General features: G+C 40.4%; 1 protein-coding gene across 2 annotated transcripts in view; it reads right to left on the reverse strand.

Annotated features, from left to right (window-relative positions):
• LOC144044643 (protein shisa-8) overlaps nt 1–22,990 on the reverse strand; it is a 101,442-nt gene extending 78,452 nt beyond the window's left edge. Inside the window, exons 1-3 of one of the 2 annotated variants that reach the window (XM_077559171.1) lie at nt 22,835–22,990; nt 20,459–20,700; nt 14,827–15,453 (exon numbers count right to left, since the gene is read on the reverse strand). In XM_077559171.1, coding sequence (XP_077415297.1) covers nt 14,827–15,389 — 563 coding nt within the window. In that variant the 5' untranslated portion in view covers nt 15,390–15,453; nt 20,459–20,700; nt 22,835–22,990. Of the gene's footprint in view, nt 1–14,826; nt 15,454–17,202; nt 18,939–20,458; nt 20,701–22,834 lie in introns of those variants that run through there. The other variant, XM_077559170.1, reaches the window with a different exon arrangement.
• Between the last annotated feature and the right edge of the window lie 989 nt (nt 22,991–23,979).

The following is a 23,979-nucleotide window of genomic DNA, read 5'->3' on the forward strand; positions in this document are numbered from 1 at the left end:
ATAATGTTCCTATAGCTGTCAGTGAGAGGAAAACCCCATAAATCCACTTAATGGCTGCAGCTCGGCTAGTTGGAAGCTCATCACGTAAAGGGACATGGGGAGCTGGGGGGAAATAGTGAGAGACAGATGGCGGCACAAAGAGATTTACAGGCAAAGTGAACAGTAAACAACAGCTCATGATACACCCAGTGCTTATGGGAATGTGTAAATGCCGTGGCACATACTGTACGAGTGAAGCTGTCACACGTGCACACACGCACACACTGGACCACTCAATCAGGTACAGTATTCAGTTATATTGTTCATTCATTGAGTGCCCCTGGACAATAATCGTCCAACTTAATGAGCTTCTAGCTTTATTCACAATTCAAAATCAGACCAACTAAGAGATGATTTTTTACTGTACATCAAGTAGCACCTAAAAAAATACTTAACTCTAATTATCCATAATGACCAACATTAAAATACAGTATAGTGTAATAGGCTTACGTTGTGTATTTCATTAACACTGTAAGATTATAATGTGAATCAATATAGGAAAGTAAAACAACTGTACTTTATAATTCAGTTTATAAGAAAAATCTAAATTAATCTTTCATAACGAACAATTGCATTAAATGCATAAATGCAAATATATTGAACCATTAGTGGGACATGTACCAGACTTTGTGACACATTTTAATTGTATATTTTCACTAAATGCAAGACATTGTACATCATTTACTTCCTAAAATCTCAAAACTGTGAGCACGGCTTTGTTACAATGCAGAAGAACTGACCTCCATTCTCAAGTCTGAAGTCAACCAGCATCCATCACTTGTGTTCAACCTCGGGGGTTGTACTGTACGTTGCCGCACACTGTTAGTTGAACTGTAGCTATTTTCTCTAGTTTTCTTCACATAATACATCACCAATAAAATATTACAGGATTATTGGTGTAGAATTACATAAAAACAAGGCTGTGTAAATGAGCCAAAACATATATAATATATAATAATGAGAATGAGAAGAAAAAAAAATCATAAACGTCATAATATTGCATTATATTGCAAGCGCCTTTCAAAGCACCCAAGTTCGCCACAACCAAACTACCTACTATGAGCCATATTGTTACTTAGAAGCCTAACAAACAATTCAGTGCTATTTTTCAGTTTATACGTTTTTTTTGTGGGTTCAGAAGGCGCTATTCAAAGGCTGTGTTGCCCCCCCCCCGCCCCTCCCCCCACCTCCTAAATGAAAGCAGTTAACATCTGTTAGAACATCCATTGCCTTTGAGCCACAATGTGTGTTGCGCATATAGAGAGGCCTGCATCCTTCTTAAGATTTATCACGCTCATTTGTGCAAAGAGAGGCAGGAGCGGTTGTATGTGGCTAGAATGTCAATGCTAAGGGATGAACAAACAGGTGAACGGACAACTGAGAAATGGCACTCAAGAGAGTCCAGACCTTCACCAAGGTTGAACAGTGAGAAAAAAAATGTGTAATGTCATCCCGATTGGCGGAATAAAAGATAAGTGTTAAAAAATAAACCTTTTTTTCCGCTTAGCAGTTAAAAAAGTTTAGAATTTTTATTTATTAACTCATTCACTGCCATTAACAGGAATAAGTGTCAAAAATTAATTTGAATTATTTCTATTAGTTTAACATTTTGTTTCCATTTTTGTACATTTAAAACAGATATAAAATGTGTTATTCATCGTGAGTTCACTAGTGAAGTCATGCGATTAATTACGATTACAAATTTTAATCGCCTGATGCCCCTAATTTTTAATAACCTTTTCTTTAAAAAAATGTTTTCCTATTTTTAATAATCTGAAAATTATTAAAAATTTGGGTTTTCAGGCGATTACAATTTTTAATCGTAATTAATCGCATGACTGCACCAGTTAATTCACAATTAATTTGTTCTAATACAATAAAAACATTCTAGGTATTCATACTCTTGTTAACAAAAGTGGGGAAAAATGTTAAACTAATAGAAATAGTTCAAATAAATTTTTGACGTCTATAGCTGTCGATGCAGTGAATGAGTTAATATGTGCCTGACCAATAGGGTGGCCCAAAATTTAGGTATACCTCGCAAACTGAACAGGAAGTGACCTGGATATGCCCCAAAATGAATAGGAAGTGACCTGAAAGTATCATATAAGGTGAAATATCTTAGACACATCATCACTGCCTATATGCCCAGGCTAATACACTGCTGCGTAAGTTTGGCTCATGTTCTGATGATGTAAAGTTGTTCCTGTTTAAATCAGATTGTACACCTCTGTATACAGCTCACCTTTGGCATAGTTATAAAAAAAAGTATTTATAGGCTTCAGGTGGCCACGATGGACTAGTGCAACTGAGATGTTTGGACACTTTGCAAGCTGTACTAGAAACTTTAATGTATAGTTTTATTGGTAGACTGGAAAAGTCTCGAAATGAAATTTGGTGTCACTCACGAATAGTGGATGTAGTGCAATTCGCTACCAGTCAAACATATGGTGTGCCTGTCTTCTTAAGGTGTAACTGTATTTTTTTTTATTTTTAATCTTTGTATGTTTTTTTTGTGTGTGTGTGTGTGTGTGCTTGTTTTGTTTGTTTTTAAGAGTGGACCCTGAGTCTGGAATAAACTGAATTGAATTGAATTGAATATCACAAAATTTGCACAAAGTGCCCCAGATTGAACAGGAAGTGACCCGGGAGTGCCTCAAAATCAACAGGAAGATAAGATAAGATTCAGAACTATACAATTTGTTTTCTACTGGTAGAATAGTTTGAATTATTATTTTTTTATTTGGAAAATTGTTTGTTTGTTTGTCCGTAAGTAGGGCCTTGATACGCAGTTGATACACTTGATCCATAGTCGGGAAGTCGTGTCCGGGCATCTTATATGTGCCGTCTGATTAATGTATAAAACCACCGTCGTAACGTTACAGCCGCTGGGGTCGGTGGGCCGTTTTCGGGGGATTCAATATGCGTCGGACCATCATGGCATTGGCATGATCATATTGATTGGCTGTTGGCTAGCAAAACAATGCACGGTGCAAGAACATAAAGTGACCATACATCCATTTTCTTAACCGCTTGTCCTCACAAGGGTCGCGGGCGGGGGGGGGGGGGGGGGGGGGGTTGCTGGAGCCTATCCCAGCTGGCTTCGGGCAGTAGGCGGGGTACACCCTGAACTTAAAGTGACCAGTGTGGATAAACAGTAAGAGCTGGAAAGCATTTACAATTTCGCTTATTGGCTGACGTCGGATTGTAGTAAACGGGCCATAAATATGCAGGAACCGTTGTGGTTCACGGACAATTATCTACAGTGCCTTCCAAAAGTATTCATCCCCCTTGAGTTTTTCAACATTTTAGCACGGTACGACCACAAAAATAACTATATTTCATTAAAATTAGAAAGTAGCAAAAAAAAAAAAAAGGTTTTCACAAATGCTCTCCATCTAACCTAGCTGGGCTGGATATGTTTTGCAAGGAGGAATGGGCAAACAAAAGTGCAAAACTGATAGAGACATACTCCAAAATACTGTAAATAATTACAGCAAAAGGGGGTTTGACAAAGTATTAATTCACGGGGGGTTAATACTTTTGCACACCCTACTTTTCAGTTTTTTAGTTGTAAAACAAGTTTGAAATAAGATATCCCCTTTTTTCACTTCATGATTGCGTGCTACTTTGTGTTTAATGTTAACATTCAATTTAAATGAAATATATCTATGTTTGTGGTCGTACCATGCCAAAATGTTGAAAAACTCAAGGGGCATGAATACTTTTGCTAGGTGCTGTAAGTATTAGTCAGACTGACGGTCATTTACATTTGAAGGCACAGTGAGGGTGGAGTCAATCATGGCCACTCGCCATCTTTTGTTTGAAGCCAGGACCGCTCATTTGCTTTCTTACGCCATCTTACTCTAGTTTAAGGAAGTGGTAGCGTTTTACTGGTAAGGGGACACAAATAATCATAAACATATGAGGAACAACTCATCAATAATGATCAATTCAAATGTTATTCTGAAAACTAAAGGCAATAACAAAGACCATTTCTTTTTACAACAGTGTAGGCTACTTGACTCGGCCTTGCTATTCCACTGCTGTACTTTATCGTGATCACAGCTCATCAAAAGGTTGAGCGGCACTAAACATCAAAATATACAGTATGTAGAAAAAAGTCAACCTTTAATGAGGATGTCAACAAGACACAATGCCCCACTTTCTGCGTTGTGCTGCTTTTTCCGAGTCGCCATATGCTGTCCTTATTCCCTTCCCGTCTTTCATGATGCTTATTTGTCTTCCGCAGTTTCTCAAGCCGGCTGTCTGGCTTATTTCCTACCGTCTATCTTTTAACAGCCAAGTCAGATATACAAGGCTAGATTTATTGGTTATGCTGGGAACAGGTGCTTTCTCTGAAGCTTGTTTTTGGAGGCCAGTCTACATAAAATGGAATAATCAATACAAGGCGCTTGCTACTATTAAGTTGAATCATTAGTCAAATAATTATTGGATTCATGAATTAAAAACACTGCAATTCACATATGCCATGTCTGGGTAGCGACCAGTGGACGCAGATGTGTGAGTGAAGAACGAGGAAGTGAAAATGGGAAGCAAGGTGATGGATTGCAAAAGAAATGTGTGGCGAGATGGAGGAGTGGATGGATAAGGCAAGTTTTTGCAAGTGAATTTTGACCATCATGGCTGATTCTTCCAAATGAGGACGCTCATCATGTTATTCCACGGCAGTCCACAGGAGGAAAGCTATTGTTCCCATTCTATCCCAAGGCCGAGGCATCCGAATCTCTTTACTGCTCTCAGTATTCAATTCAGTCTTTTTCTTGCTTTGCTTCTTTTTTTCCTTCTGCCGGTGAGAGACTTGACATTGAGATATTGGCTTACTTAGAATGCAAAGAAAGAGTGTTAGTTTCCTCTTAGTATAAAGGAAGCAGTGCACTTCCCAATAGGTATTTTGGACATGACCATTGGAAAGAAAAGCCTGTGTCATTTGGAAGAATGATGGTGTCTACGCTGCAAAAGTGCTTGTGCAATATTGTAGTTCGCAATGGTTTTGAGTCGCACCAACATTGACAAATAATGCGTATTTCCTCAGCTGCTCTAGCCAACATATTTGGAATTGGCAGCAAACATGCTGTAGCTGCCACTTTCATCCCCAAAAACTAAGTAGGGAGAAGAAAATGGGACAAAGTGGCAGAGAAAGTGCAGAAATGATCAAAAAGACAACAATCGTGGAACGGGAAGAATGGATGGCGTCCCAGCACAGGAAGGAGGATGAAAGAAGAGAGCAAAGTGAAAGATGTGAATTCCCCCTATTCTCTTTTCTTTCCACTCTGCTATGGCACAACAATTTGAGCTGGCGTAGGTATTGCTGAATTATAGTGGACAAGTATGCAGATAACAGGAACATGAAGGTTGGAAAGAGGCAAAGCACAAAGATGAATTGCTTCATTGACTTTAGTTAGTAGGAGTGAAAAGACAGAAGAAAACAGATTTTTTTTTTAATTATTATTTTTTTTTTTAGGATTGGCTAATTAAAGTAAAGGTATCAAGATGTATGAAAACACTATCTAATTAGGATTGGACCGGAACCAATCGGGAGAAGAGCTAATATGAAAGGAATGTGGATCGCAGCTCAAAACACACTTAAAATAATGATGAGTAAGCAACTTGACATTTAACAAAAAGAAACTACTCATCTTTCTTATTACGGGAGGCTGTTGCTGTTAGGATATATGTGTCATCATTCAGCTTTCTGAGGCTCACTTTGAAAAAAAAAAAAAAGTGGAGACATGAAATGGTGCATTTAAAAAAGTCCTGCCACACTTGAAGGTTGATAGCTGCTGCAAATATCTCGTCATTAAATTATTTGTGATACGTGATGGTTAAAAGAGGAAGAATTTAGGCAAATATTTGTGGACTAAATTTAAAATGATGTTCTGTCATAGTATCACAAAGTATGATGCAAATCATGAAAATGCAAAATGAGGGAAACCACCTTTGAAATCGGTCTGGATGTTTTTCCAATCAATAGGCGCGTAACCCACAGGTAAGTGTTGTTTTCATTCCTCATCTTAGCTAAATTTCCTTTCCTATTCTATCGAGTGAGATTAGCCAGAAGTGCTTGGAGGATAGGATCTTTCGAATTCTAAAAATATTTATCAAAGGTTCTTGGATGCAACCTTTAAGCCGCCTTTAGCAAGGTTCTATATCAGAGGTGGGCATCGAGGGCCGGAGTCCTGCATGTTTTGCATGTTTCCCTTCTCCAACACAGCTGATATATGATCAGCTCGTCAGCAAGCTCTGCATAAGCCTGATAACGATCCTGTTGATTGGAATCAGCTTGTGTTGGAAGTGAGAACAACAACTTTTTTTTATATATACAGTATATATATATATTTTTTTTTTAATCAATGACAAATATAATCAGTGATCCTTCACAAGAACAACAATTTATATTTACATATTATTTTTTATTTCATTAGCAAGCTAATATTATGCAGGCAAAAAAACATTCGTGCACTCCACTCCCCACTGACCAGCTTACTAAGAAATGTAGATAGGTAGATGCATAGACAGACTAGAAGCTACATATATGGCACATAGACAGTCATAATGCTTGGCGCTGTGCATGCTCCAGCAAGCAGCTCCATGTAAGCTGTTGATTTTCAGTCAGTGCGACTTGTAGCCAGTGTCAGTCTCTTCGGGAACAAGACCATTATCAGGATCACTGGAGTGCAAATGGAACCCACGTTGGACGTGGCATGAAGTTGACCCGAACACGTATAGTACATACAAGTCGACCCAAGACTCACTCCAACAAAACAACCATTCACATCAAGTAAGAAGACCTTGACAAAGACTGCGAGAATTCACAAAACGCACTCAGTCTTAAATATATTGCAGTGTTTGTGAATGTTGAAAAAATATAAAGATGATATAATGATAATATGTGAATAGCTGGTGGATTTCCCAAGCAATATACAGTATATGTATACATTAACTTATATTGAGGTGGAAAGAGTACATATAAATTCAGATTTAATTTCAGCAGTTATACACATTCTACTTTGCATTTTTATTTAACTTGAAGTAGGGGAGCTGAATGCCCTAATGCTATATAGTATGGTTGCAGTCCATAAAAACAACATACTTGCTGTATATTTTATCATTTATTTTTCACGTTGCACATAATGTGACTAATATGACCACATGGATCATATAAATACTGTACTATTATTTTACAGTGCTATATGAATATTTGACCATCTGTCATGCACACGTGGCCAGAGATTAGAAGCATGCAATGGTTTCCACGCTGCTGAAGGAAGAGGTCGCAAAAAAATTGGATCTGGATTTTGATGGAAGAGGGAGGAAATTGACAGCTGACAGGAATGAGATGAGATGAAGGCAAAAAAAAAAAAAAAGAGTTAAAAGCAAGATACAAATGGCATCCTTTGTGGGACGGAACCATAGAGTTCTAAAAAAGTGAAAATGGAGCACAGGAGCCCTTTAAATGCAGACACTGGCAATCATTGGTTAAGTTGTGGTGTCTCGACCAACAGCCTGTGGACTGGGTTTAATCAATTCATCACAAAGAACTGGCCTCATGTTGGACCGTATGTTTTTTCTCACTTTGTGACATTTTTATTTCTGTTATATTGGAGTAACATTTGAAGACTGATTCTATTTATTATATGCTGTATATTTTTGGTTTTGATTAATATCATCAGTTGAAGTGGTGACTCGGCAATGCAACTAATAATCAACTTGAAGTTTGCCATGTATTTTTGCAGCGAATTAATCAGACCATGCCATTTTCAAGCAGTGGTCAGCAGTTACAAGTGTGAGAACGACAGTGGCTTAACTCAATTTTCATCATTTGCAAGAGAGTGATTTTCAGTTTGATAGCTGCGATGAAATCTGGCGGCTTTATATCTTGGTGATTTATATGGCAATGATTAGTTCTTCTAGATACTTGTTCTTACAGAAAATGAGGTTTCCTTTCCGTTTAATTTATTCTGAGCGTCTGTCAAAACTATTAAGATTTCATGAACAATAATGAATAATGTTTACTTTTACTATCATGCAGAAGCACTGGCAAGCAAGCTCAAGAATGACTTACTTTTAGAGTCTTTTATCACTCTCTGAACCTCACTTTCTGAGATTTTTTTTTTTCCCTGGACGGGTGTACCCTTTCCAGTGGATAAGGAAGCCAACGCAACATGTTTTTCAGTTGCGCATCACTCAATCCAACATGTTTTAAAGAAAATGCAATGGGAATGTTCAACTGACTTCACTTATTTCAAGAAGCACACTTTCAGCAATTTGGAGAAAACAGAATTACATTTTAATCCAGAAATAATTACTAACTAATAATTCATCGAAAGCAGTCTGTGAATTTCTCTGACGGATTTAGTAAGCGCTTCCTGACAATAGTTTGTCCCTGGTGTGGATGTGTTTTGAAGAGGGATAAAGAACATCACAGGATGGAAATCATCATTATCATCCGCCCCCAAATCCCTGCAGGAGGATGAAAAAATTATTATCAGATCTGTATTATATTCAAAATGTGGGAATCCATTTTCTCAACTGTTGCACCATCAAAGAATGTTTTCGAACTGAGACTTGTGCATGCTGGGAAATTAATTTAACGAGTTGTTTTTTCTGAAATAACACCAACTGGTTTTGATCTGTTAATTGTCTTTATTTTTTCATTCATTTTCTCACTGTTTCCTTCTTACATATATGTAATCCCAAATCATTGTTGTGCATTTAAAGTTGATTAGAATCAGATCTCATTCCACTGATAACTTTGAGTACCGTGCTTCCAAGCAGTGCTGCTCAGCACGTGCGCTGAGACTCAAGATGTGGCTGTGACCGTTTGAGAAAAGCGGAGCTGTGCGAGCGCTGTAAACACCTGTCACGCGCGATGATGAAAAGTGCCACTGCGGCTGAACAATAAAGGAAATAGAAAGCAGTGAGGATGAAATACAATACAGTAAAGCAATAGAATGGCCCATGGAAATGGCTCTTTGCATCCCCTGTGACTCATTCAATTGGTTGTGCCCTTGAACGCAAAGCTCTTCTGGGGAATAACTTATGATGAGTTAGGTAATGCTATTAAAAGGAAAGAGAGGGACATTACACTATTGGGTGTGTTTGTGTGTGACGATGTAAATACCAATAGATTCAAACACAAAGTTGTTCCCCAAACAAGCAAAAAAGGAACAAAGGCATGGCTGTTTAATAATAGTGATATACAAAATCATAATATGTGATAAACATTTCTTTTAATGATGGGACAAACACAACTAAATATGTCTTTGCACAATCCATTCATTTGCTCATACTGAAGATGGTTTTGATGTGACAAAACATACTGTCATAATTCTATTTTTGTTTTGTGTTTGTAAAAATTCTACCTGCTCACTTTAACACTAAGGGCTTGATTTTCGTAGACACATCTGCGGCAGAGCACAAATGCCGACCGATCCAGATTTTTTTATGATGAGCGCATTGCTCGCTGTGTGTGTTTGCAGTTTTGGCCGTCTCTGCCAAGTTGGGTGTGCTGGTGCAGCATAATGCTACGTTCAGACCAACAGTCGGGGAGGCGTTTCTGCCGGCCGGTGCGATTGCATTGTAGTCAATGGACTTTATGCTGGGAGGCGCGATGGCGTGCTGGACGGTATGTTTTGGACGTTTTCGGCGAGCATTTCGCTACTATGCGCATTTTGCCGGCGTTGGCTGAATTGAACTTTTGGTGCCACCGCGTCAGCGAAAGCTATTCGGTGTCTAGATAGTCCACGTTACCAAAATACATCACACAAGTGTGAAGCAAGCTAGCAATGCTAAAGTTAGCACCACTTAGCGAAGCTCTTCCTCCGTTGCGGCACGGAGCGAAACAAATTCCATTGAGAACCCCGGGAACAAACACGCGCGAGACCAGCGTAGCTTTGCGATATTTTCAGTTCGGTCTGAACGTAGCATAAGGATGGCGGATGGAGAAATCCCTGATGGAGAGACAATTTTGTGGCAGTAAGTTGATGTCAACTTCGAGATGCCAGTACAGAGTTGACAGTTGATTATTATTCACAAATATGTGAACAGCAGGCTTCAAACCCTATTAATCACTGTAATAATCAATTCATTGAATGCATTATTATTATGATTATTATAATTATCATCACCATAATTATCATCAATTATATTTTTTAAATCATCCCACTTTGATTAGCCATAATTGAAGTTGACCGTGACCACTCCCAGAGCGGCACAGCCCTTAATCTCTCAGATTCGTTGGCCTGCACTCATCTGCAAAAAGACCAACACCGGGTCTAACCTGCCCGAGCGCAGGATTGTCACGATTCCCGAAAATAAAGACCTTAGTTGTAAAACATGCTCTCCCTCTTTGTCTCCTCTTTCCCTTCAAGAATATTGAAGTTTAAACCACAGGTGTCAAGTCCTCGAGGGCCGCAGTCCTGCAGGTTTTGGAGGTTTCCCTCTTCCAACACAAGCTGATTTTAATCAGCAGGATCGTTATCAGGTTTATGCAGAGCTTGCTGATGAGCTGATCATATATCAGCTGTGTTGGAGAACGGAAACATCCAAAACATGCAGAACTACGGGCCCTCCAGGACCGGAGTTTGACACCTCTGCTATAAACCCTTAAACAAGTCATTTTCTTTACCACTTTTCCATTTGGGTTGCAGGTGAGCTGGAACACAAATACTCCAATCAAATTATTGTTTTTTAGGTGCTGTACTTCCAAGTTTTTAAACAAGTATTTCAAGAGTTACTTGTTCACTAGTTCGAAAAATATTTGGTGTATTACTTCCCTTGACTGAATCATGTATCAAAGGATGCGATTTATTTTTAATGTTGCTTTGCAGCAGTATCAGGCACGCCAACAGACAGATGACGAGCAAAACAAAAACAGCCTCTTGGGAGATGAGGGGAAGTGCATTGGAGGGGACACGCAGGGAGTAATGCACAGCTGTAATGAGAGAGGGTGTGTGCGTTTGTGTGGTGCTGAACCTCGGTGTGTTTTGAGCTGTACATCATTGCACCACTGACTGTTGTGATTGCCTGACCCAAGGTTTCGCCGCATTACCACCTTAACAGCTTTGTGGCTAGATTTATTTTGTCTAGTGCACTTACGTGGTACAAACACACACACGCGCGCATACACACTGACTAACAGACCCTTTCTTGATCGCAGCTGGGAGGAAGTGCCTAACAATCAAAAGATGAGAGTGAATTTGAAATGCGATTGGCATGCAAAGATAAGCTCATCTTTTCTGGACCTAAACAGATTTCCAATATCTGATGTCAAGCCCAACATGTTATACAAGGTCTTGATGGTGAACCTGGACTTGAACATTCCCTGTGCTTGTGTGGGTTCTTTCTAGATACTCCAGCTTCCTCCCACTATACAAAAAGAGTTATTATCATCATCATCATCATCATCATCATCATCCATCCATCCATTTTCTTTACCGCTTGTCCTCACAAGGGTCGCGGGGGTTGCTGGAGCCTATCCCAGCTGGCTTCCGGCAGTAGGCGGGGTACACCCTGAACTGGTTGCCAGTCAATTGCAGGGCACACAGAGACGAACAATCATACTCACAATCACACCTATGGACAATTTGGAGTGTCCAATCAACCTGCCATGCATGTTTTTGGAATGTGGGAGGAAACCGGAGTACCCGGAGAAAACCCACGCAAGCACGGGGAGAACATGCAAACTCCACCCAGGAAGGCCAAAGCCCGGACTCGATCTCACGTCCTCAGCACTGGGAGGCGGACGTGCTAACCAGTCAGCCACCGTGCCGCCCATCATCATCATTATTATTATTATAATTATTATTATTGTTATTATTATTATTATTATTATTATAACATTCAATACAGTTCCCAGGTGTCCAAATAGCCGCACATGTGACATGCTTCCATATGTCCCGAGGATAACGAATTACAACACACTTAACATCCACTTCAAAGGGAGCAATCCTGTCTCATGCAAATGAAACACAGTTCACCCCTCCCCCTATTTTGCAGGGCTAATGCTGTGTATGGCTTTCGTTAGTGCGAGGCCTCGGGACAGATCTAGAAGGTGGCTACTTGTGAATCTCTGAATCTAAAAAAAGCAAATGCAAAGCACAAACAGGTCCACTAAAAGACAGCTCTGACATTTAATCATGGGAGCAGAACTTTATTAGCAAGGCACCAAATTACACTTGCTAATAAATGTAGTGGATCTGTGCATGTGGCACATGCAGTGGACACATCGCTAAGCACAAATACACCCCACCCCAAGTTGATAACTTTTCTGAACACTCAAGTATTGGATCTGCCGTTCATCAAAAGCTAATTCTGATATTGCTGTTAGCTAACACTTAGAGTTTAGATTAGAGTAACTCATACTCTGCCTAGTGATTGACTTTGACTAAGTGTTTTAGACAGTCTAGTCTGCCAGATGCTTGAAAGTGAGGGATCTTCTCCTAGCCTAGCGGCCAGTTATGGGCAGACAAACTCAGTTGGCAGGCGGTATTCTGTAAATAAACCTTGTTGTAACTGTCACCTATCCAGCAAAATTCAGAACGCCTTGCGCACAGACACAATATCAATAAAAGAAATAAGCTTTTACCGTTTTTTATAATTTCACACTTGATGCAGGCACTCCAGGGACCCAACAATTTACGTACAAGCAATTAAAAAGTCACTTATTTAACTGAAAATGGATCAAAACAATCCTGGCCGCTAGTTTACAAGACAACACCAATGTGGAGCCTGTAAACTTTTAAAGACATGTCTAAGAATTATGTTTTTGGCAGAGATTTATAGAAATAGTGTTGCATATCGTTAAGTGTCTTTTTCGTAATTATTGTGACAAATCGTTCCGATAATATTTTCACATAAATGACTATCATTAAAAAAAAAGATTTCATAATAGCAGTCTAAACTTGAGCAAATGTCTTATTTCAGAAGTGTGTTTCAATCTGGTAGTTGACTATTTCTCGGGTTCAAAAAGGTTGGTGACCGCTGATCTAGTGTGGTACGCAAAAGAATCACTGCCAAGGTACTATTGAGTCATATTTACTTTTTTTAGTGCGCCATATTTGCATTTAATCCTGAAGTTGCTGCTTTCATTGATGTAAAAAAATAATAATCGAAATTTTAAGTGCAAATGTATTTTAAATGAATTAGTGAGTTGTTATTTTATTGTTTTATTTTTGTGTATTTAAGTGTTGGGGCTATTGTTAAAAGTGCTCAATGTTTTAGTGGTTTACACTAATATTGAATCTATTTTTTAGAAATAAAACCTATGTTGTATTTGATGGACACTCAGGCCTTTTATACAATTGTATTTTACTGTTGGTCATAAAGGTTGTACACAGAGAGCTAAATATTTCTTGGGTGGTACTTAATAATCTGAGAAACACTGATTCGGTACAACCAACAAAGATGCGTAAATATTATTTTTAATTGAAATGTTACATTCACAATGTGGTTGCGATGCAAAGTATGATGGCCCACTACTGGCCTGACATGTGAATTCAAGTGATTTCAAAATTTTCAGGAAGATTCACTTATATATAGTATAGTATATATATAGTATACTATATATAGTATGTACTTGTATATAGTTAATTGGTATGTGCCCAAAATGGGGATTATTGAGATAACTAAGGAGGGGGAGTTTATTTTGACAGCTAGGTGACTGAAATTCAGAATAAGCATCCAAGTAATTGCTTCATTTAAGAAGTTCCCATATCCAAGGATAGCATGTGCCAAGATCTGCCAGCTTTCATCATGCTACGCGTGTCACAAAGGCGGATTAATGAATGCTGGTGTCCAGTAGTCCGTTCTCTCCATCAGACCCCACACCACCGTCTTACTCATCTGCGAGTAGGCCGAGAGATCTGGTTATGACGGCATTTTAAATTCTCAACACCCAATAGGCTGGCTGCTCACACCCAACACACTGACACACACTCTGTGTCTCTCCCTTGTCCCCACTGTTCTGTGCACTAGAATTAACCGTTGGCTCCTCTCCAGTCACATCCAGTCAATATTCCAGCCATCCAAAAACCACCCGCTCTCTTTGGATCGTTCACTGGAGGCCAAACATTGGCAGAGTCGCAGTTGTGTCACAGCAATCAATCCAGCACCAATGTGAAATAGCTATACCGCCAGTATGCAAGCAAAACACAACACAAACTCCACATGCACGTTTTGTCAAATTCACACCCAAGTAAAAGAACTAAAAGGATGATCATGAAAATGAAAAAAAAAATGACCTACATAGACAGCGGAAGATGGAGGAAGGCGCTTTCATGGTAGACTTTTACATTTTATATTCTATCTTCAGAAGAAAGTCACATCTGACGTTAATGAATGTGCTGACTGAAGCTAAACTATGATATTTAACAAATGAAGTTATTCCTACTAACTGTCTCAGCATTGATGTAAAAAAACAACATTGCTTAGCAACAATGTTTCGCTAGTGTACAGTGACTGCTTGTTCAGTGGTATTGTGGTAATTTAAGTTACAGCAACAATTCAGGAGATGAATGCTCTAATTCTTGGACAACAATAATGAATCAAGTCAATAATATAGTATAGAAGTCCATTCATGCAAATGTGTGGAATATTTCCATTTATTGAAACCTGCACTGCCACCCTACTTGGCAAAAATGGCAACATGGCTAAGAGTACAGCACATCCCATCTGTGACTTCTGTTGGCCCAAAGCACCTTGGCTTGTTTTTTTTTGCAAACATGATGACACAGTGAGAATCATTCATCTTTATTCAGGTCCTACCTGGAATTGGTCATATCCGCTTGTCCACCTCGACTCTTCTCCAGACCCAACTTGGTGAAAATTCCGATGAGCACCATAATGGCCACCACGCCACAGATAATATAGACGATCATGTGGGTTCGATCGCGGTCCGGTTCCGGGCGGGCCTCTGTGACGGGTGCTGCCGGTTTCCCGGTGTTTGCCCAGACGGGTGTGTCGTAGTTTGAACAGGAAGTCTGATCCAAACTGTGTATTTGGAATTGGCAGCAGAATCGGTAGAAGCAGGAGCCGCAACAAAAGCTGTAGATCCCCGCGTTGCAATTGAACGGTGGGTCCCACTGACCCATGACGTCGTAGTAGCCCCAGCAACGATTAGCGCCGCCTTGTGTTTTATCCTCAGTGTCTGCAGTCGGTGTTGCCAGGGCAGCCTCTGGTAACACTGAGGGCTCAGTTGTCAGGTTACTTGGAGGAGCCTGGGCTGAAACCTGGCCCAAGGGCCGATGATTTAGTCCACTCAGAGAGGTCAAACCAAGAAGAATGGCCACTGAGAAGCTGACCAGCATTGGATGCATGTAGGCAGACATCTTAGGTCCTTGATCTTGATGCCTCAGTGTTGATGTGTAATTGATAGAGCCAACATGAACGAACCTAGGTTTGGAAAAACAAATACATTGTGAAATATCATCATCACACAAAATCTGTGAGATCATACAACAAGATGCGGTCGCCATGTTGAATTAAAAGCATTCATTTCAAATGGGCCTGTAATAGATATACTATATATGATACGCTATACATACCACTATTGTGGGAATCTTTTAGCGCTTTTGGCGCCTCATTGACACTAAAGAAATCAATTTCTCATCTTGGTGTGCTCTCATGTATTGTGAATGAGTCCCTTGTGAATACACATTCACATGTTCGGAGTTTATTCTTTTCAAAGGGATCTGTTTTAGAAGTCAACCATGGTGTTTGAGAAAAATATATTTATTTATTTATTTATTTGTTTATATATTTCTCCTGTCTGGAATATTTGGATAGTTTGAATTGTGGCCGTGCATGACATCATATGTGATCGTAGGATCCCTCACGAGACATCAATTCAGCAAGAGTCAAAGGTGTAACTCTTGGAGCCCTATATTCTGGCCCAGCGCAAGTCTAGCGCAAAGTGCAGTCTAACGGTTGTCGTATTTATGAATATTTATGAATGAAACATTACCACATCCACCATGCATGTCCGCAGCCCACCCATCTGTCTGCCTGTGCCTCAATCAAATCCACCAAAATCACATTACACCACCTGCACCACAAAATAGACCACCTTTTAGGTAGTCTAGAGCTTAGTCTACTTTTAGTCACCAGATTGCATGCCCAGTGAGGTGTAACTACCAATCTACCAAATTCACAAATATGCTAAACTCGACTTGCCCTAGCATGAAAATTAAGATGTGCCCATTTTTAGGCCAAGCGCAGTCGACTTTCTGTTACCAACTTGCCAGATGCACCAGTGACACTGCAACTATGTCCGCCGGAATGCCCGGAGTGGCACAACAAGCTCCCAAGCATATTAAACTACACAGCAAAATCGCCAATGTGAGATTTACACTGAGTGTTTAATCTAACGCTACAAAAATGTTTATATGTGCCCACACTAACAAGTGTAAATCTTACACTTTTCAAAGTGTTACTTTTTTCACACTTAACCAGTGTTACTAATCGACACTGGTAAACACTGAGTGGTGTTGAAAGTACTCTACACACTACACTTGTCAATGTTAGAAATAAAGCTCAAATTACACTTAATTCTGGTAAATGGTACTTCATTTACATTGTGTTTTTCTTCCTTAAAAGGCCCTCAAAGCACTTTTGACTACTGATGACACGGCATCAGGAACAACTTGTGTGTACAGTATCTTGCTCAAGGATACATTGGCATGGTCACACTGGCCTGGGATCAAACCCGCACTCTTAGGGTTACAAGACAACCACTCTACCACTAAGCCATGCCGCCCTGGCAGCAGCAAACGGATGTATCGCTATTAAAATGCCGACAGCAAGCTGGAAAATAGAAAGTTTCTCCTTCACCGGAAATGAGGGGTGTGGTCAATTTAACACCCAACATCTACACCAACACTCAAGTAAATTTACTCTGACAGTGTAACTTGTTATCCTAACAGTGTTAAAATAACACTGCTTACTGCATACTTGATCGAACACGTGAAATTTAACACCGAACGATTTGCTGTGTAGACTTAAATTGAGATGCGCCCATTTTTGCGCCGAGCGCACGTGCGCCTGCCTGCGAAGATATCGAATTGTACAGTGGGCGCACCTGTGTCCCTGTTACATGCACACGTGTGTTTGTAGGTGAATGGTCCAAAATAGTGGAAACGTCACCTTTCACAAAGCCATTTGACATCCAGAAGTTGGAATCAAATCCAAATCCGCTGACTTGTAGTGAATCCAGTTTAGAAGCGCTTGCTGGCCACAAATAAACGTGCTTGTCGCATTTCCTGCAATCAGTTTCTCACTTTGCTCAGTCAAAAAACAATGTGTGAACGTGTCTGCTGTCTACAGAAGAAAGGGGGGGATTCTTCTAAGACTCACAAACAGTCCCAAGCTCCCATCTTGGAGGGTTTCTCAATCCTGAAACATGCTCGTATTCCTGAGTGGGTAACACATCTGATGAGCGGCGCCAAAATCACTTCTGACGTCCCAAGGAAAACTCAGCCGAGTGTGTTGATTCCCACAGGAGTTGTCTGCCTCCTCCACTCCACTCGCTTAACTTGTATCTTTCATCGTCCCGCTGACAATGTCAATGCACAAAGGGTGCACTCTTATTTTAGTGGTTGGCATCTTCTGGCTCTTTCCAATGTTTTATTCTATTCTCAGTCAATGAGCCAACAGGTAAACGCAGCTGTTCTTTAAAAGAAAACTCTGGGCACTCATCCAGCTGTAATCCTCGGATGACGACTCTCCAGAAGCGCCGTTCCTTTTCACGTGCGGTGTCTTTTCCTCTCACACAAACACACATGCACACACACTCTCACAAAGCGCTTCAATTCCCCTGCTGCTCTGTCTTTGTCAACAGCTGCCAGTCACCACACGGGGAGTCCAGTGGCTTTTTTGCACCCAGTCCGCTGTTGCTTGACCCCACTCCCCTCCGCCCGCCCCTGAAGCCCTCCTTTTCTGGATCCCACGATGTGTAACAGAGCCTGGACACCAGCTGGGGATTGTCTATTTAGCCTTGTCCGATTTGAGGAGGGAAGGGCGGGGGGAAGAGAATTGGGATGATGTTGTAATGTTGCGTTTCAACGTCTTAGTTATGCTTCACAAGAGATGCTATTTAAAAAGCCGATGCTAGATTAATTGAAGGGTTATTTCTTGCTCTATTAAAAGGAAGAAACTCCTTTCCCACTCTTGTCCTCCCGTAAAATAAACCTGATCTTTTTCCAAGCTTTGGACTTTTGTCGAAGCTAACCAAATATAAGCATTAGGTCAAAAGAGACCTGCTCTCTCTGCACTTTGAGATGTGCACTGGCACAAGTTTGGCCAAAATGAATTTCCCCAGCTTGTTGCAGAGTGGAGATGCGACAGCCCAAACAGCAGCAGCAGCAGCAGCAGCGTGCCACCATCGGCACATCAAAACATGTCCTGTTTTCAAAGGAAGCCCTCTCGGACTGCAGCAGATGCTCTTTTGTTCTTATTGGGGCAGGTTCAGGTGCAAGTTGGTCACATTTCCCATTAGCATTATGCGCACCTGAGCAGCAATTGACCCAAAAGACTCTCAAGCCAATAATGTGCAACAGTTTTGGGGAAATTGTTGCATATTATTGAACCAAACAAGAGCTTGTTGTTAATTCTCTCCTTGTCCACCTGCAGCTTCTTTGAAAACAGGCATAATTTGATATATATGTAGAGGAATTTTATATATATATCATATGTATGTGTTTTCACTGTGGGATGCTCCAAACAGAAGTGGGAAGAGACAGGAAAGCCCGGAAGCAGCAAAATGTTTTTTTTTTCTTTTGATGTCAGTCCATCCTTCGGTCCGTGTGTATTCCTTTATTTCCGCCTTGTTGCCGTCTCACCGATGCGTCCGTATCCCGTAACTTGCCGATGCTTCCGCTGCCGTTCTCTTCTGTTCTCTGACAGGACTGGATGACAATATCTCAAACACTCCTCCCTCTTCTGCTCACTCCTCCCTCTCCCACTCACCACCATCTCTCTCTCCCTTTCACACACAGACTTTTGTTAGCAAATGAGCGCAAGGTCTTTCTTGCTGACTCTCCTCCTCTGCCCCCTGCTACGTATCACTACCACATTTGTCCCAACATTGTCCCACATATTGCTTTGCAATTCCTTGTCCTCTTTTCATTTCATTCCTCCTTTTTCTTTTCTATCCATGCGAACAGTTATCAATGAAGTTTCCAAAATTGCCTGGCAGTCCAACGGAAGAAAACAGCGGCAGCAATTGCTAATGTGCAAGCGAACACGTGTGTGAGATGCATGGTCTTAATTACTGCGCTATAATACCTCTGCACACCCTTTCCTCCATATGGAGTGTGTGGTGCACGTGTGCTGCTGCAGTCTATTGGGAATGATTTAGGGAACGACATCAAAAGGATGGATGGCAGAGGAGAGGGAGACGAGAAGCGGGGAAGAGTGAGATAAACAGTGTAAGAAAAAAAAAACGCTCGTATAGAGGAAGGGTGAGGAGGATGGCAGTGTGCCTGCCAACGAGAGAGAGTGAGAGAGAAGGGGGAGGAGGTAAAGAAGTGAGGAATTATCGCCGGGGAGGGAGAGGGATTAGAAACATGCGAATAGGAAGTGACAGAGGGAGAGTGGGAAGGATGTGGGGAGTGATATATGGGGAGGGCGTGAGGGCAGGTAGTGGGGAAAAAAAAGAGAAAGAGCTTCCTCAAGGGAAAGTGACATATTTGGCCTATAGAGAAAGAGAGACAAATAGAAAGAGTCAGCGGACAATGTATTTCCCTGGACATTCTCTAAGGAAGGAAGGCAGAAAAGGATGGAAAGGCGCATGACATTTAAATAATATAGTCTGCAGAATTTTCTCAAAAGGAGGCCATTGCGATGACCTTGAGCAAATTATTTTGAAAGCAGCATGCTGAATTCATTATGAATACTTAAAAGATTCTTATAGTAACAAAAGCTGTTCTATGGTGAATATGTCCACTTGTTTTTGCTACAAAACCATGCATATCTCTGAGATAACATCTAATCTGTAACGATTTCCGGAATAACCGGATAGTGGGTCCCACAAACGCAGAGACACAAAGAGTGTGGATTGACAAATTTAATTGTACCCAACGGAATTCAAAACGCTGAACAAAGCCAGGAGAAAAACAGTTAACAAAAGTCGCTTGCAAGTATGCAAGGAAAATAAAGTAACAAAAATACACCCGAGGGCCATAGAAACGCACAACGCGAATAAGTAAAACCAAAACGAGCTATACAAAGCGGATAAACTAAAAGCGACGTGGGAAAAACAACACGTGGATACCGATCACTCACGCGTAAAGCTGAGGAAACACAAAACTACGGAGCAAAAAAGGCTCAACGCGTGGTTAACAAGCACTCAGGCAATAAACCGAGAAAACGACAACATAAAACTATGTGTCAAAAGACTCACGTGAGAAACTGGAAACAAGAAACAAACCTAGAGATAGGAAGTCTAAACACGAAGTCAGAAAAAAGCTCTTCGGCAAGGACGTAGCAAGGGCGTAGCAAGGGCGTAGCAAGGGCGTAGCAAGGGCGTAGCAAGGTCAGTACTCCGACGAGGAGTGTCGGCAGTTCCAGTCCTTATAAAGCGTTGATTTGTGAATGAGAAACAGGTGCGGCGCAGGAGGACACGCCCCTCTACTCAATCAGAGACTGAAAAACAAAACAAAAACAACGCAATGAAAGCACAACCATAACATAATCATTTTGAGTCACACTGTCACAATCGTAAAACTATCAACTGCACAGCCAATGTAATAATTGATTGATAAAGGAACATTTGGCTTCAATATAGCATTTAAAGCAATAACCGTGACCCTTATGAGGAATAACCGTTTAAGAAAATGGATGGATGGTGAGCTGTCCACCCTCACTCGCTGAAAAGATGTGAGTGCAGGCCAGGTACACCTCATCCCCATTTGATTGGAATCATTGGACTATCCCAAGTGTCAACCAGGGGAGGGGAAATGGGATACTTTTCTTTCTTTTGTGAGGCAATGCTCATTTGACAATTGGTCATGTGACTTGTAAGATCAAAACCTGGACTGCGTTTCTATATGCATATTTGTATATATCTTTTTCCATTTGTGTAGATATGGTGTGAAGTGTTTTGTATGTGGGCTTTCAATCAAGGTTGGTGGTTGAGACCACCACTTCAAGAGGGTTTCAGAAGTCTGTTTGTGGAAGAGAGAAGCCTCTTGTATGTGAGGGGGATTCTGCTATACACTGCTGTGGTGATTAAAGCAACAATAAAGAGCTCGCAAACCTTTTTCCATCTGTTTTTTTTTATTATTATCACCAACTCAGAGGCCACAGACACCCTCGGCTAGTAAGATGCCACAACAACAAAAATCTTACAGATGGATATTTGCGCCACCCCGGAAGATGCCGGCACCAATATTTCGTGTTTCCGCACGGACATTCATTGGTGACGGACGGCAAAGCGGAGCTAATGGAAACTTAAACACAGAAATGTGACGCGCCTGACGGCGAGGACTTCCTGTATTAAAAACTAACTAGCCAATCTGTAAAATGGTTAATTTCAACTCTTCTCTGAAAAAAATCTGCAATTTATGTTGAACGATTATGACTTTATAGTGTGTTTTAGGTATATTTTTGCATTAGATACAGTATCTGCCATTGTGTTATAGCCATGTGATCATTGGGATGTGTTGTGTGCTGTAATCAACACACGTACAATCACATAGCTTTAAAGAATACAAAGACACTCACGAGGAATTATTGTGTTCCACGGCGGACATCAATGGGGGAATTACACCCTATAAGACCCGCAGTCACGAGAGACTCGCCAAAGATTTGTGTCCAGCCGAAAGTAAAGATGAAACTGTGTCTGATGATGAGGACGGTTTCAGCTGCCCTATAGCGAGTAGATGCTAGGGACCGTCTACAAATGATATGATATGAATGATGAATGATGTGGGACTCAAGTTACCATTTACATACGTCACCCTGGAATGTAATTTGTGGACGCTCCCTAGCCTGGACGGTAACCATCTGTCCAACTTTTACTCACTTGGCCAGCTACATTTGTTGTGTTCAGCGTGCTTATGTGGAGATGCCACACCCAACAAGGAATGACATGGAACCTGACATGCTGAGGATTTCCCCGATTAGAATTGGCACAATATTTGTCGAATGAAGACGACATTTTTCTTGCGCATTATGTCAGCAAAATTGCATTCAAATGAACAAAGGCGGCTGTAGTTTACGCACCAGATACGTCATCGCGATCACATGACTGGACGATGGCATTGCCCGGGGTATGTGATTAGTTTGATGCTTAATCGACTTAAAAAAAAAAAACAGGGAATAAGATGCCAGAGATATTTGCACTTTTATTCTTTGTACAAACTGCCTAATGGAATTCTGGGAAATGAGTTTTCAATGGTGTATTGCTTTATGGCTTTCAAGTTTTCCAAACCAAACACACAAAAAACAAATAACCAACCAACAATAATACATACTTAAATAAATCCCTCTCTTCACAAAACAATCACACAATAAAAGCAATAACTAACACCAAAAAAACACACACACACAAAACGCAGAAATCAACTTAATCTAAATTCATGTTAAGAATGTGGTGACCCACATTCAGGAAAGAAATCCATGTCAATTCAAAGTCATCTAATATTCCTTATGTTGAACATAAACTCTTTTCTGGTGTACAGTATGACACAAATTCATTAATCCAGTGTTTTTCTTTAGGGAGATCAGCGCTTTTCCATTTCTCCGTTTCTCAATATGCATTCTTGTCCGTACTTACGTCCTTGTGATGTCTTGAAACGTCATCAGTCGCGGCCCAAGTAGTGTTCCAATTGCAAGTATGCAAAAAGCCATAAAGGTCGAGCAAAGAACGGACGGAATACCCGGATGTTATCCTGACTGCGAGCTTCCTGGTTCTGACGCATTGCCGTAACTGTGTACCACGTGACGAGATGTTTTTTTGTTTTTTGTTTAAAATTTTATTTCCAACATGTATATAAAGAAAAAAACAGACTGGTTATAAAAGCACATGTGTAAAGACACAACATAGAAGACGTATAAAACAACAAACACAACATTAAAGCAACAAAAGCAACATGAGAAAGTTCCACAGTGTTTCACCCAGTCATGAACTGACTTTTGTCAGAATGGAAATGCTGTTAGAGAGTTTGGATCCAATATATTGAATGTGTGGTTTCCATCAGATTTTATTATCAACAATTACACCCAGGAATTTAATCTCATTTACTCTTTCTTTATCTACACCTTCAATTTGCAATCTTGCGCAGTTCCCTATTTTAACATTACCTTACCTACATTATATAATTACAAGTAATATATTAAGTATAATTTGAAATTATTCATGGGATTTATCCAATTTAGGATTATATTGGGGGGAAAAAAAGGTTCTGGAAAGAGATTGATGTGAGGTACAGGTTTTGTTCTATAAAAAATATATTTGAAGGTGTGTGTACAGTATTTAGTAAATCACATTTAATATATATTAATGTATTTATATATAATATTGTAAATTGCAGTTGTTACACTAAATTGTGTCCCCCCCCAAAAAAACCTAGATTTAATAAAGTTGTACTTTACACGTTTAATATTTATTATCACTTATGCTCGTAAAAGGGGAGGAATACTTAAAAACATGATGCCGTGCCTAGTCTGCTGGAAATGAAAGAAGAAGAACAAACATGATGCTCCTCCGCTGCCATTCGTTCCTTGAAGTACGAAATGCATCTTGGGATATTTTCCCAGCCAAGCCTTCACCAAGCAACAACTGGTGCATCCTTGGTTTAAGATAGCAAATAATAACAGCATCCAGGAAATCCGTGTGGTCTTGGCAGTACTTGGCAGTATCTTACGAAGTCACAAGGACGTAAGTAAGGCTTTTAACCGATGTATGTTGTACAAACACAT

Source organism: Vanacampus margaritifer, chromosome 2 (assembly GCF_051991255.1).
Source record: "Vanacampus margaritifer isolate UIUO_Vmar chromosome 2, RoL_Vmar_1.0, whole genome shotgun sequence".
NCBI lineage: Eukaryota > Metazoa > Chordata > Actinopteri > Syngnathiformes > Syngnathidae > Vanacampus > Vanacampus margaritifer.